This window comes from Danaus plexippus (genome assembly GCF_018135715.1).
Source record: "Danaus plexippus chromosome 22 unlocalized genomic scaffold, MEX_DaPlex mxdp_27, whole genome shotgun sequence".
NCBI classification, from domain to species: domain Eukaryota; kingdom Metazoa; phylum Arthropoda; class Insecta; order Lepidoptera; family Nymphalidae; genus Danaus; species Danaus plexippus.
Window position 1 is genome coordinate 800,741 of NW_026869855.1, and position 16,637 is coordinate 817,377.

Genomic DNA, 16,637 nt, shown 5'->3' on the forward strand with positions numbered 1-16,637 from the left:
ATAAACGCGGAATCAAATAATATACATCTGTGAAAATATTGAATACCGAAATCTCTTGTAAATATGATTGATAATCATTATATAAGTTTGATAATTTAAATAAGATAAAAGCGAAAATCAAAATCAAATTAAATTAGATAGAATTTGGAAAGATTTATTGAATATTATATTTGAATGATATCGAATTTTGTCGAGTAATTTTTTAGTCTTTATATTTTTTATTTTAGATCAAGAACCAATTTCTTCTTACATCATAAATTTTAAAGATTCCATGATTCGCAAGTAGTTACATTCCCTCCGTCATTTCTAACATTTGTGGGACAAACAGCGATAAACAGATCATAAACAGACCATCAAAACTATTATCACATTATTAGTTTACTGGGTTATAGAAGTTGTTTGTAATAGTAATTCTTAAGAAAAATATTTTGATGACTTAATTATGGTATAACGGTGAAATTAGTATGTGAAATAGTATGACAACTAACACTTTATTTCAATTTATTTTTTTATTTTCTCCATATATAGAATAAGATTCAAAATGAAAATTTATACTTTATCATGTATATAAACTTCTGTTATTACCTCTCGATTCTTGAACATTTTACGTTATTGCTTATATGCCTAGTGTATGATAAACATACGCGTTAGAAAGCGTTAAGCCATGGAATATAATTTAAAGTCTTCTTTTCTTAAGATTATCTACTTCGTCATCTGAGATGATAATAGTAACACAGACGGGTTAAGATTGAGGCCATAAAACTGGAGAATTTTTAGGAAAACGCGTTATTTAATAATTATGACACATTAGTTTAATTATCATTAATTTTGAATTAAATAATAATGATAACTTCGCAAAGGATAACGAAAAAATAAATATATATATAAAAAGGTATGGGCATACATATGTTAAGGATTTTAGCAAAATTACTTGAAACTTACTGTTTTCATTCCTACGAAAACTTTATATTTGTATGAAATAGTTTAAATTAAGTTCGATATTGCCGAAAATATAGATTCCAAAATAAGTCTCAATTTTCTTTAATATATCATAAAAATTTTATTTTCTTTCATCCTTTCTCGTTTGTAAGCGTTTAAGAACATTTCATAGCTCCATTCTGAGCACCATCCTTGTAGATGCATCAGCCTTTTGTTCAATCTTTCTTGTTTCTTGCAATGGATGAAAATTCAGAATGCATAAAGTTATGTGCTTGCCGTCCTCTTTTAAGATGAGTAAAAATAAAATGCTAAATTGAATGTTAAAACTTTTTTGTCTCAATACATGTATACTATTTTATGTAAGTAAATCATCTTATAATATATTATGTACAGTTGTACATAAATTTACTTTAGAAAACAAACCATATTTGACAATTTTCTTTTTTATTTTATAGTGTTTAAATTAGACCATAAATTATTCATATACAAGAAAGTACTGTGAGCCCACATAGGTAAATAAATTTATAATAACGAAATAAAATACTTTGCTTCATTTAGGTTCATACTTCCTTATGTTTGATTTCTTTATAAAAGCTTATTTATTCACCGTAATTAAGTATGTTTGTCCAAAACAGTATTCAAAATCCATTGATTGACTTTATAATATTTCCACTGTCTCACTGTAATCTTCCTTAATCATATCAGAAACACGTTCTGCTATTGTTACGGTTGGTATATTGGTATTTCCTCTTACAATAAATGGCATAATAGAAGCGTCAACAACTCGTAATCTCTTAACACCGTACACTCTCAATCTGCTATCAACAACTGCTTCTTTATCTGTTGGAGGACCCATTTTACATGTCCCTACAGGATGGTAAATTGTAGTAGTATACTCGATCAGTAAACATTTTAAATATTCGTAGGATCCCCAAAGATAAGATTCACAGTTTTTTACTGGCTTTCTAACAAAATGGGCACCATTTTCTTTGAAAGCGTCAGTTTTTTCTAAACTGATTGCGTATCGTAACCCCTCAATCATAACGTCTATATCCTCTTGTACTGTAAAAAATCCAGAATAAATTAACGGTGGCCCATATACAGGATTGGTTTTATTTAATAAAATAATTCCTCTACTTTTTGGAATTAGTAGAAGCGGTCTAGCTGTAAGGCCGTTGTAGAAAGAAACAGGTAGAATATTCGTTTCCATATATGTTTGAGGATCTGAATAGAACTCTTCAACATTTCTACCATCAAAGTGAAATTGAATGTCGGGGGCATCTTCATTTGCATATTTGGTTTTTATAAATGCTACACTATTTAAAATGCTTGTGGTTGATAATGGACCACCCTTCTTGGGTTCTTCGTCATAGTACTTTCGTACTTTTTGGAATAATTCCTGTGCACTGATCATCGTTGAAGTTTTATTGGATAATGAAATACTGAGACCATGCGTAGTCACATGGTCCTGCAAATTATGTCCCACAGATAAATCAGATATAACTGGTATATGTAAACTTTCCAAATGTTTTTTTGGTCCTATACCTGACAACATTAACAATTTAGGAGAGTTTAAAGCACCGCTGCTTACTATAACTTCTTTTTTGGCAAAAACCCTGTAAGTAATACCATTTTTCAAGTAAATGACCCCTCTTACCGTTTTCGTAGCAGGATTTATTATTAACTGTTTTACAAAGGCATTAACAATTATATCAATATTTGGTCTCACTTTGCGTATTGGTTTTATATAAGCTACGTTTGTTGAAACTCTTCGACCATCTCTTGAAGTAGATACAGCTATATCAGTACCGATATTGTTTTCTTTATTTAAATCAATAATTGGAAGACCGGTTTCATTGAATGCTCTCACTAGCATAACCGTGCTGCTGTCTGAATACGAAAATTTTTCTACAGTAATTGGCCCTCCTGTTCCATGATAATATGGATCTCGACTTTCAATTTCTCTATTGTTTTCAGACTTCTTAAAATAAGGCAATAGCTAAAATATTTTAAATGTATTTTATTAAAATTTGTATGAACTCAAAACAAAGATTCCACTAAGTTATACTCACGTCTTTATAGCTCCATCCAGGGTTACCTAATTCAGCCCAGTGATCATAATCACGCCTATTTCCTCTCATGTAAACTAAATAGTTAACTGAACTTGAACCACCCATAGTTTTTCCGCTGATGATGAAATAAATATTTTTAATTATGCTTTTCTTGTTGGTGGTATGGTTTATTTAAGAGAAAGAAATATACCTAGTCCAAGCACAAGTTTTTCCCCTTATGGATCTACAGGTTAATGGTTCCGGCTGCGTTCTGTAATTCCAATCTATTGACGAACCTGCTAACGTTCTCACAATTCCAGGAATCATTGAAACATCTGGTTCTTCAGGACCAGCTTCTAATAATAGTATCTGAAAATAAAAGTAAATAGTTAGAAAATATAACAAGGGTTGAGTGACCTTTAGTTAGAAAATGTTTAGCTCTAATATTTTCAATATTTTGTCTAATTACAAGAGATTGAAGCCTCATCAAAGTCTCTCTGAGAAGAAGCTTTCCATATACGTGCAATCAATTAATGTATCACTAAAGAATTAAAACTCTGCACTTTACTACCAACTTACTATTTTTAACCTATTTTAACAGTAAAAATGAGGTGTTATGTATGGACATCTATAGAAATTTTATAGTCAATTTTTCGAAAGCTAACAATGTGGTAAAAGATTAGAGAAAAATAACAAAGCACAGTTGTTAAAAGTCAATTAAAATAAAGTTCATATATATTGGTGACTGCATCGAGTGTTATTAGAAAAAACAATTAAATGTGATAAAATAAAGTAAGGAGTCGTAAGACAAAATTGTGCTAGTACAAGGAATTGCTTTTTGAAGTATGAGGACTATGAAGGAACATGTAATGTGTACAGAGATATTTAATACAATAAAACGAAAATGTAAAAAAATAGTTAAATAAACATTTGCTTTGCCTTAGTACTTTGAAATAAAAGGCTAGAATTATTATTTTCTATAAGATGAGCAGATATTGCACAGTTATAAAATTTTCTCACCCGCCATTTTTTAACTTCGGAAAGTCTGTTTGCCATCACACACCCAGCTGATCCAGCACCAACTATTATGAAGTCATATTTCTTGCTTTTTGTATTATATTTTTTTCTATTTTTAGTTCTTTTCACTTTAGATTTAATATTTGATTCCTCTCCAAAAAAACCGAAGCGATTATGAGAATTACTTAAATTGTAAAATGATTGTTGCTGATCAAAAAATGGATTGTTAAAATATGTATCAAAGCTTCGTTGCAATTTTTCACTTTCAAGAGATTCGAAAAAATCATTTTCGTCCTCCTCAGACGGATATTCGTTATGGCCCGTAATTATATGAGAAGATTTTAAGCTATAGTAAGGATTTTGTTTCGGGTAATTTACACTATAGTTCACACCACCAAATAAACGAATAATTAACGACAGGAACACGAACCCATTTGACGAACACTGTGACAAATGAGATTGCTGCTCTGTGCAAACTTGTGTTATATCAGAAGGCAACCAAGTTGTAGTCATCTTAAAGTTAACAAAACCCTAAATTAAAAAAATTTAAACTGTATAACGTATTTTAGACGTAAATGAAATATAATTGCACTTTGTTATTAAGACCTGTTCTTTATCGACGATTAAAACCAAATGATTGGCTTATCGTTAAGAACAGGCAAAAGAAATGTTAAGAAATCTTCACTTCTCATAACGAGGTTATTATGTTTTGCCGCAGTCGCTTTCGAGGAAAATGAATAGTAATAAAAATTTTGTACTATATAGTATAGTATAATAGTCCATAATACTAGACACATCAATTTGTAAAGAGGCTTAGTTGATCTCATCAGATTTAAATATTAATTTCTCTGTAACCATTTTGAAGACACTTTTGAAATCATCAAATATTATTTAGTAATTCAAAAAACTTATAATTTTTTTTTAACATTTTTATAAATGAGTTTGAGTTGTCAGCGCCGTTTTTTGAAGAGGTCAAAAATATGTCTTATATTTTTGTTTATTACTCTATCCTTGGACCAAAACTACCAAAAATTTTTGAGGAACAAATGTCATACTTGCAATGTTTTCAATGAAACAATTTATTTATCGACATGAAATTATGTCGTTTATTTCATAGATAACATTTAATTATTATTTTTTTAATATTTAAGGACTTTGGCCACACAGATGATTGAGAAGTTCCGTTAGTACTCAAATTAAACACATTCTTTTAAATATACAAATTTATTTTTGTAGAATTCCTTGTTTTATAAGAAATACAACTTTATTTTTTATAACATGTTTTTCAAATGTTAGTGTAATGTTTCAAATGACCTAGTGTGAGTATTGTTTGGTACAAACAACTTTACGTTTCACGTTTTACGTTAGGTACAACAAACTTAACGTTCCAGTACAGTTGCAAAATGTGTCTATAAAATGAGCATAAAAAGAGCCTAAATATAATAAAAATTTATACGGTATCATAACAGAAAGAATATTTTTTGAATGAGCGTACCTCTACTAACAAATTTGTCACATTATTATAAATAAGTTTTGACCAATACATAATTATTTTTGTACGAATACGTTACAAGGACATTATTCGTTACTTTTAATAATAACATCATTATTTTTACTCTCTTAAGATTTTCTGTGAATATCTAAGGATGTTATTTTTTTGTTACGGCTTTGTAAATATTATTGAATAAAAAATAAATATTTACGGCTCGATCGCCTGATCACCAGATAGGACTGTTGCTGTCTGTTTAAAAATCGTTGTTTTTGTTTAGATTTCTGATTTCTGATTTCTGTTATTGAATATTTGAATTTTTATTAAATAAAAGTAAAGGAAGCTCATAAGCACATATTTCCTATCTTATAAATACACCTCCATATAAGATCATTATTAAAAATAACATAATTAAAAGTAATTATCAAGCTGATATATATATATACAATTAAGTTAATGAAATTAATCCCTCAAGCAAAATTATTGTAATTTCTTATTATAAGTGAACTTTTGTGTTCTTTATGAGAAATAAATGTCTTTAAACCGAAACCGAAACCGAAATGTTACTTTTAGTACAATGTAAAGAAACTATCAAAAAAACAATTGACAAAGAAGAATTTAGCTATCGTCATATATCAATATGTTCAGTTTCCCGTAACATATAATTTCCTTTTATTAAATCTTTGATAAAAATTACCTAATGTGGGGAAGCTCTATATGTATGTAATAATTTTATTATTATCACATTTTACAGTTTTATAAAAGTTTTCTGTTCCGTAAATCGAGTAGTTCAAACTGATGAAACCAAAATCTCTCTAATTGATGGAACTGGCTTATATAAAATGATAGTAAATTTACGATAGAAATCAGGTGAAGGGAAAGCGTCCTATTTCCTATACAACATAATAACATTTTATAAAAACACATTCTCGTTATCATATTTTTAGGACCGTTTTACGATGATAGAACAGTGTGTTATGTTTAGAATAAACCGGTTTATGTTACAACGTTACGTAGCCATTTACTGAGTTTTATTACTAAAAGAAATATATATCACAGTTGTGTTACAAGGTTATAATTTTTACTTCTTCTGCTGTGTCTACTGTTGCGAACTTAAACGTGCTCAAAGACCTCATTAAGACTCGTGTCTACGCACTGCTAGCCAGACACCCTTGTCCCTAGACTTAGGTCTTTTCATACGAAATTGAATAGTGGCCCTTATAAATGAATATATGTATAGTATCCGAGCATTTACTGCAAGTAACTTACTTCTGATCTTAATGGGAACTTTTTTATGTGTGTGATTCTACCTAACTATTCTCAATTATAGATTTTAAAAATAATCCAATTAAAAAACGTACTCCACCTGATATTCATTTTATCGGCTAGCAAGCCTCCCGAAATATATTTTTGTAAAGAAACCAAGAATAATTTATAAAGATGATATATATTTTATTATTTTTAATACAATTGAACATATAAGGAAGGCCGAAAGTCTTCCTTTTTTTTTAATTATCATTTCATTATCTACATGAAATTTGTATGAAAATTATGTTACAGCTATTATCGATTATTCACTTCTAAATAATTCACTATTATACTTTTACATTTTTAGAAAAGTAGCCAAACTTCATAACAGTATAGCCGGCTTTATTACAGTACAGTAGTAACAGTATTACATGCTTTTGGGTTTGCGAAATTAGAGCATCAATTGCAACCGATACATTTGGGATGTATGTATATCGAAGTTCATTAGGCATTCGTTAAAGCCAAAGATGAATTTAGAACAGAAGCTCATGATAGAAGGTTAAATCCTAAAAAGGTGATTTGATTAATAGTTTTAGTAAGGAGTTAATTTCTATCACAATCAAGAAAGAAGGGTGCTCGAGGAACTTCACTAATTATTATGGGTCCAAAAGCAATTTGTTAGATGTCATGTGTTGACGAAAACGTTTATTTTTAAATAAGGCCGTTTTTCTAGACTTTGTAAAAAAGATTCAGTGCAATTGCAAGTGCAATTTATAATTTAAAAGATGTTTTTTTAATGTCTTTATTATTTTTTATATAATAGCATTATAAAAATTATATTTCAATTTCAGACAACTTTTGACCATGCCACATTGTACAAACATTAACTGACCCAGCAATATTTTAATATAAATATAATCGATTTTCAAACTTCTAGAAATAAGCTTATAAATAAAAAACTAATTTAACATTTTTTTTTAATCAAAATAATGTCGAATGCTATACGTTATTCTAGTTTATTTCCGTTAATAAATAACCTAGGTAATTGAAAAATGTAATGCTTATCTTTTTCAATTCAAAAAATAAATGTAAACTCAAATGGAATTTGATCACTTTATTTTAATATTTCAGTGACAAAATAATGTATTTGTATAGAAAAAAATTACAAAATGTTTCTATTTAATTGCTTCTTTTGACTTTGATATGAAACAATACAATATAGTTTTCACAATGCAGCCTTTTAATGGACATTTCTAAATGTTGCGTATTAATTTTTTTTTTTTTGTTATGGACGCTCCGCTGATTATTTATTTCTTTAAGAATAACCACAGAATCAATGGTAAAAATATATAAACTATTAAAAAAACAGTCACAATATTTTATATATTCGTACGTTTATCACGTAATCGGTAATTAATATTACGTTCAATGTATTTCGTAAGCGATATAATTATGAAAGACTTTGAGTAAAAGAAAAAAGGGGAAAGTTCAAGTTTGGTATAACGTTATGTGGGTTTGCAATATATAACAAATATTCTAATAAATGATATGCTGTATGTATCAATGAAACAAGGATAAAAACTGGTCATCATTGAACTAATTTTCTGACTGAGACTAATAAAATATGTTACAGATTTTTATACATGTATATATCCTACATTAGCCAAACTATGGAAATACGTTTTATGCATGTGCTTTGCTTTTTATTTTGTTGATAGAACTATTTGTGATTTTGTACGTCAAACAAACATTTGATTAACAATCGCTTAATAAATTGAGTTGGTTATATTAAAAATTGTTCCTTCTGAACTTGACACGTGCAAACGGAGTCAAAGTTTTGAAATTATAGTCTAGATTTGATTTAAATCATTTTCATTTTATGAAACATGGGAGTAGCATGAATATGAAAAGTTCAGATATATGTATTATGTACATAATACATAAGTTTTCTTATAAAACAAAACGAACATTAATTATTTGAGAAATTGAAATATCGTAAGTTTCATTGCTTGTTTTTTTTTATACAAATGCATAAAAAAATATATAATTATATCCATAACTTTTTTTTATGGATATCGTATATAAATTATTGGAAACCTTACGACAGAAAAAACTTAGCCCTACCATTCTGATTAATAGTATATATATAAGCTATTAAACATAAATTTTAAGTGATTTTACGTTGGTTTACGTTGGTGCTCTAATAATGATATTAATTTTGATCAACATTACCGAAAACTGCTCTATAAAAATATAATAGTCAAGGTAGCGCTAGGTGAAGGTAAATGAAAGCGTTTAAAAATTATGTATCATTGGTCGTCTTAACCAAAAAAGACGAAAAAATTTTATCAAGCAATCGTGGCTACAATGACGGTCACGGTTTCGTTGCCTTGTCACAATTTCGTATGTTTTTATTATGTCTGCAATAACCGATTAACAGCATCTTTTAATTTAATAATTCTAATGTATTTTAATGAAAACCAGTTTTTTTTAACCCTATACAAAAATTTTAGGTTAAATAGTATCCAGATAGATTTTTCCGATCCAATTTTATAAGAGTGTTTTTTGTTCGGAAACTTACTTATACCTTTGTATTGTAAATATACTTTTTTTTTACTATGATGTAGCCAGATGAAGTTTTTGCTGAAAACTTTTTTTTTAATTTATTTTTTTAATCTGAAACTGGAACCAAGCTTTGGTGAATGGGGCTTGCGTTTAATCGGTTTGAATCCCGATGCAATACCTACTGCAGCTTTGTCCGCTAAGGCGTTGCTTTTGGAAACACTATTCCAAATCGAAATTGAAGTTGAATAACTTTTGTAGACATAAAAGTACAAATAAAACACATACTTTGGCCACGTAAGACGATCCGACTCAATAGATTTTTAATTTTGTTTCCTATATAATAATGGTATGTGAAAATGCAGAAAACTCCTTTAATTTTATACGAATCATGCGGTTAATCTATTTAGATTATTATGATTAGATTGATGATTAGATTTAGATTATTATGAGGAATATTTACTCATACAATAAACAGCTCATCCCCGTAGTTAGAAAAAAAAAACAAATTCGAATTTTTTGCTTTGTTCCCCTTTTTTAAGGGTCGATATACAGTTATTTAATAAGTATTAAATTTTAATAAAATTTGCCGTAAACCACCATAGGGTCCTGTAGTTTATAAATTAAATGTTTAAAAATACACCACATTCTTATTGTTATTTATTTAGCAGGGCCCTTTTCAATAATGTTGTTATTATTCATTTAACAGCAACGTTTATTTTATAAAAAAAACATAGTGCCTCATTTAAATAAGGACGCTCCGACATAAATTGAAAAAATAATTAAATGTATTTAATTTAAATAAATTATTTAAATGATTCCTATAAATAAAATGTCACTGTTGAATTCGTGCAGAACGGTTTACCTCTGGTCTGTTTTAACACACAGGCACTTAAGTTGATACCAGTGAAATTTATTCCTTCAGAGGCAATCTGAAAAGAATGTAAGACGTTTTCGGACATATAATAACCTAAGAAAAAAATTATTGTGAACAAAAATGACTACCACGTGGTCACCACATAATATAGCCCCATTATGCATGGAGCAACAAGCGAATTTAACCCAATGTTCCTCTGCCGGGTTTTTATTTCTCTCTTTAGTTGTCAAGTTGTTTGGCAATGCTACATACAGTATAAGTAATCCAGAACAGAATCCTTCAGAATCTCATTCGTCTTTTCATGGTTACAATCCATTTGTACAATACCAATCTACATTTTCCTCTGAACGGCATAAATCCTCATCATCTTCTACGGACCAGTTATTTCAGTACTTTTCTGGAACAAGGGCAGCAACAGAAACATTTGGTCCGAGATCAGATAGAAGGAAGAAATCTAATGAGTACGACTTTATCATTGTTGGAGCTGGATCGGCTGGATGTGTCTTAGCAAATCGGCTAACCGAAATAAAGAATTGGAGGGTGAGTTACAAAGTTTTTTTTTTCATTCTTTTTCATTGTAATGTAAAAATCCATAGTTGTATTCAGAAAGAAAGCCTTAAAGATAAAAACAGTTTTGCAATTTTACCTTGCCTAAGAATAGGCAATATCTTACTTATTAAAAAAATATCATAAGAGGTGAAAAATCTTAGGTGGTAGAGCCTAACTATGGTAAAGTTACTGCAGCTCAAACATGGGCTGACTCGACCGCGGAAGTACCTTTCAGTAGTAAAAATAAAAGGAAAATTGCAAAACAGCTTTTTTATGACGTATAATAAGTATAAATATGAATATATGTAAATTACAAAATAAAAATGCAAAAAGTAAATTTACCCCTTATTACATCAGCTATATGTAAGAAAAAAACAAGTTTAGTTTATTTATATTAACAATAAATATAATTGCAATCATGATACAAAGATTTGAAGAAAATCCTTGAAATGTTTAAATAGGCGCATTATTCATACTTTATATATAAGTATGGTAATTTTCTGAATATTTTTATTTCACACGTAATAACCCTTTATAATTAAATCCATCTATATCATTCACACAGACAGATTTATAGTCCTCATACCAATTTTTTGGGACGATTCAATTAGAATAAGGTTAAATTTTATATAACCTATTCATGTTTAAAATTTTGGTGCAACAAATATTAATGGTTTTTGCACAGTACTTTGCTCACGATATTATGGAGGACAGATTTAAATAACTGTCTCGCTGATAAACCATCGGACTATTTGTAACCATCTGTAATAGCAGGCTTACACGCTAAATAATCCCTGTATTACCATTTAATAAGCCCTATTAGATCTTACGTGTGTTGGATTTATGTGCATGTATTCACTTTAAAAACCGAATACACTGATAGGTTTTTATTTTACTTATTCCTTATATGGATAGGTTTTTATTTTACTTATTCCTTTATACAGATAAATGTATTATGTCCAAAAATTGCCATATTTTTATTATTAAAAACTTTTAAGTAGTAGTGGTCACAGTTACAAAATTGAGGCACGTCAAGGGAATGATTACAATAAAGGTTTATTCTACACCAAATCGTTGTCCACTTTATTCAGAAGTAAATAAAATATGGATGTAGGTATGCGTCATTACGCGTTTACTGTTGATTGACAAATACATATAAAATTGGTGCGATTTTGCTGTTAAGAATTTTACTATTTATTATAGGTTTCAAATATTGGAGATTTTTCATACCATAGAAAATCGAATGTTTAAGGCTTTAACAATTCGATTATATAGTCAAAATAAACTTGGCTAAGTTTAAGAATAAAAGACTTTTTTTAAGTTTTTATCAATACATATAGTTTTATATTTTAATATAGAATTAGTTTTATTTTAGCATAGTATACTGAACTATTATAATTGCAATATTTTGCGAGTATTTAACTATTGTACTATTCAAACTTAGGAATAATTTACATAAAAATGTTATAATAATTAGATCAAAATTTAATTTTGAAATACGGTTCTATAATGGCATCATTGTATTTTAAAAACCTACCTTAACGTCTTTTCGGCAATTGTTTTAGATACAATTTTCTTTAATATACTTTTTATATAATAAACCTATAAGTATTTTCCCGTTTTCTTCTTATAGATATAAAATAGAAAATATTAACATATATTTCGATGGAAGTTGTAACCCTGTAGTCCGCTTGAATTTAAATGAATCTTTAAAAATAATTCATAATATAAGCATATAATTTAGATCAAAATAAAAAAAAACAATAAAGATACATTTAAAAAAATACAAACATGCTCTTTTGATAAAAACAATCCAGCCTCTCAAATAAAAATACAACACGAGTTTTATTGTATGAGTAATTATTGCTACTGTAGTGAAAACGCGATTATAACGAATACTCCGAAAAAGTATTTGTTTCTGTATGCATGTGTAATCTAAATTACAGCTAATGCACGGCGTGGAAAGTAGAAACATATTATATATTAATCCCCGTAAGATTTTTTGAATAAAATTTACTAAGACCTTGGAAAGAACAGAAATTTACCAACGGTGTATAAATACGTATTTAACATGTACTGACATGATAACGTTATAACATATTAGTTCTAACTTAAAGATTTTCGAATTATTATTTAAATTATAAATATTAGTAACAGGGACTTTGGAAGGTCAATCTATAATTTCTATTTAAATTTTAATTCTAATACTATTGGGATTTAATTTAAAATGAAATAATTGTTTTTTTTTTTAATTTTAGGTACTTTTACTAGAAGCAGGTTCTGAAGAACCAGATGTTACTATGGTGCCCTCGTTTCCACCGCTGAATAGAGACTCGTCCATTGACTGGGGATACAGGACACAGCCAGAAAAGTTGACATGTAGAGGATTTAGTGGGCATCAATGTGTATGGCCAAGGTCTATTTAATAAATAATAATAACATTAAGGAGGATAAATTAAATTTCTTGGAAAGTGAGTCAATAGAGTTGCACTCTCTACTCTTTATTAAATTATTCATTACTTACAGGGGTAAAACAATGGGTGGTTCTAGTGCCATTAACTACATAGTATACATGAGAGGACATAGACTTGATTACGACACGTGGGCAGAGCTAGGAAACCCTGGCTGGAGTTATGATGAGGTATTTTCTTAATAACTTAAGGAAAGTTTTAAAACTTTGAGCATTTGACAATTCATAGTTTATTTTATTTTAGTTACTGCCATACTTTAGAAAATCAGAGAATAATCGTGCGATTGAAGCTATTGACACAATTCATCATGGAGTGGGCGGACCTATGACCGTAGAAAGATTTCCTTACTTAGATGAGAATACTTTTATGCTTGTCGAAGCTTTTAATCAAACTGGCTCACCGATTATTGATTTAACTGGAGAAAATAATATCGGTACAAATTTAGCCCTATCAACTTCTAGAGATGGAAGACGGATGTCCACAAATATAGCCTATATCAGACCTATACGCCATATAAGACCAAACCTTAATATTGTGGTGAATGCTTTTGCTACTAAATTAATTATAGACCCAGTAACAAAAATTACTTTGGGTGTAACATATGTAAAAAATGGTGTAACTTACAATGTTTTTGCAAGAAATGAAGTAATAGTAAGTAGTGGTGCTCTTAATTCTCCGAAACTCCTTATGTTATCTGGGATAGGTCCTAAGGAGCACTTAGAGAGCCTAGATATACCTGTTGTGGTAAATTTAGCAGTTGGAAGAAATTTACAAGAACATGTAACTACAGAAGGTCTTACCTTAGCTTTGTCAAATAAAACTTCAACTATGGTAAGTACTCAGGAACTACTTGAAGCGGTGAACGATTACTACCAACAAGAACCAAAAAAAAGTGGTCCATTATCATCAACGAGCGTCTTAAGCAGTGTTGCATTTATTAAAACTAAATATTCCACAGTAAATGCACCTGATATACAATATCATTTCAGTGCTAGAAATGTTGAGGATTTTTATGCAAATCCAAGAATTTACTTAGAAGCCAATATTTTTCCATTAGCATTCTACAATGGTTTGTCCGCTAACCCTCTTTTATTAACTCCCAAAAGTCGGGGAGTTATTTTACTAAATAATACTGATCCTGTATATGGCCAACCTTTGATATATTCGGGATTTTATACTGTCAAGGAAGATATGGACGTTATGGTTGAAGGATTGCGTTACGTTGTTAGTTTAGAAGAAACTGAAGCTTTTCAGCAGAACGGCGCTCGCTTTGTTCGAATTCCCGTCAAAAACTGCGAGGATCATAAATGGGGTTCTTATGATTATTTTGCTTGTATACTCATTCAGTATACTGCAGTAATCTATCATCCTGTTGGCACTTGTAAGATGGGTCCGGTGTGGGATAAACAGGCTGTTGTTGACCCAAGATTAAGAGTTTATGGAATAAGCAGATTAAGAGTAGTCGACGCCTCTATAATGCCATTAACAGTTAGAGGAAATACAAATATACCGACAGTTACTATAGCAGAGCGTGCAGCTGACATGATTAAAGAGGACTATTCGACGAGAAACAATCACAATTAAGTTATATTTTAATATCGAACTAAATTATCAGGTATTAAAAAAAAATTTCTTTCACAATATTTCTAACCAACTTAAATAATTCTCCTGGTTTGCCATATCTATATTTAAAAAAAATTATGTACAGTAGCAATCTAATTTGCATAAAGTAATCCAAGTAAACTTTTACCTTGCACGTTTCCAATAAGTTATTAATGGATACAAATATTTAATTCTAGTAAGAAGAAGACAAGACAAATCTTTTAAAACTAACACCAATGTATGACATATACTTTCTGAAATATGTCATTAAAATCTCAGAGTAGCCACGAATTTTATCAAAAATTGCATATGATTACTTTTGTAGCCAAAATAATAAGCCAATTTTACGTGACCTTAGAATTACAATCCATAACTAGAAAAAATTCTTATAAATACGTAGTTATCTGAATTTAATCCATTGTAGATCTACTAATACATGTGTACATATACGTGCCATTTCCATTCTATCTATGTACATGTATCAGATACGTTTATGACTAAGATTATCGCGAAAACTATAAAGACTGCTTTTTCAAAAGCCAAAGTTTAAGTAATTACTCTATCAACAAAACCAGCTACTGTATTCGTAATATCCCCTAACTCCTCGTGCAGAGACATCCATAGATAACTGTGATTATTTTTCCTTAGGTCAATTGTCTGTTCATTTAATGGCATATTAATATGCTTTACTTTGATTTAAGTGGCATGATCACAAAGCTTTGTATTAAATATGATAAACTTAAATTTATATTATAAAAAGAATTTACTCCCTGCTATTTTTAAAAAATGGATTTTCTGTTAAGAGAATCTGAAAGATGTCAAAAGACAGTCATAAAACGATACAGATGCTGTATTAAGATAGCTCCTAATACATTCAGAGCATCTCAAGGTCAATAAACTTTTAACTTTATTAATTTTCTTACCATGCTAACTTCAAAACAAAGTATTCATTGGGAATAGTTAATATTTTGTCAGCCCTACCATGATAATTGTGGCAATAATATTTGTTTACCATGTAATTATTATGATAAATTAGTTTAATTTGTTCGGTGTCGGGATTTAAAAGTGTTAAGGTGGTGGGTTGAGATGAATTATCGTGCAAAAACACAGATGTATAAACTTGGGAACAACAAGGAACAGATGTGGTTATAAAGTCAAATTTGAACAAATCAAAACGTTGTTAAGTCAATGCTTTACGACTATCGTTGTACGATAATAGAAGTTTTAAAATACAATAATAGGATTTTCATGAGTAACATAATTTTAATGTTTGATTATTTTTCTCAGTGATAAGAACTACAATTTCAGAATTGTATCAAATCGTCGAACACCTAATTTTTTTTTGCATTTAATATATTAATAGCCGTTTGTATTGGTTTTTGGCTTACCTGATTATTTTGCTGTAACCAATTCCATGACAAAATGTTATAAAAATGACAGTGAATTTTTTAGTTAGATCCGAAAATAATGTACGATTTAATTTTTACTTAGTCTTTCTTTGGGGATTTTTATTAAAGCAATTATATATGCACTTTTTAAGTTATTCTTGTATCATTATTTTTTTAATCAATGTACTTTAAGGTAAATATATTATGTCGTTACAATATTTAAAATTGTATTTATTCGCTTTTTGAAACAATAAAGCAAGTATACACTTAAATTATATTTAATTATTTATTTATAATTATTAGTCTAAAAATATATTTAATATATAGAACTTGCACCAAAGAAGTGAAATAAATGAAACGAATATTTTTCGAATATGATTTGCGCAAGATGGCTGGCAGGAGCTGGATGCGAGTAGCCGAAAATAGATCTCAGTGGCGTGAAAT

General features: G+C 29.1%; 2 protein-coding genes across 2 annotated transcripts; one reads left to right on the plus strand and one right to left on the minus strand.

Annotated features, from left to right (window-relative positions):
* Positions 1-1,551: 1,551 nt before the first annotated feature.
* LOC116773371 (glucose dehydrogenase [FAD, quinone]-like) lies at positions 1,552-4,520 on the minus strand. The gene is made up of 4 exons (XM_032665809.2): positions 4,011-4,520; positions 3,202-3,359; positions 3,012-3,126; positions 1,552-2,938 (listed from the first exon to the last, which is right to left on the minus strand). Exons 1-4 carry the CDS (start codon positions 4,518-4,520, stop codon positions 1,598-1,600), a joined length of 2,124 nt encoding a protein of 707 aa, XP_032521700.2. The 3' UTR covers positions 1,552-1,597.
* A 5,657-nt stretch (positions 4,521-10,177) lies between these two features.
* LOC116773689 (glucose dehydrogenase [FAD, quinone]-like) lies at positions 10,178-16,331 on the plus strand. The gene is made up of 4 exons (XM_032666189.2): positions 10,178-10,723; positions 12,991-13,148; positions 13,259-13,373; positions 13,447-16,331. Exons 1-4 carry the CDS (start codon positions 10,304-10,306, stop codon positions 14,785-14,787), a joined length of 2,034 nt encoding a protein of 677 aa, XP_032522080.2. The 5' UTR covers positions 10,178-10,303; the 3' UTR covers positions 14,788-16,331.
* Positions 16,332-16,637: the final 306 nt, after the last annotated feature.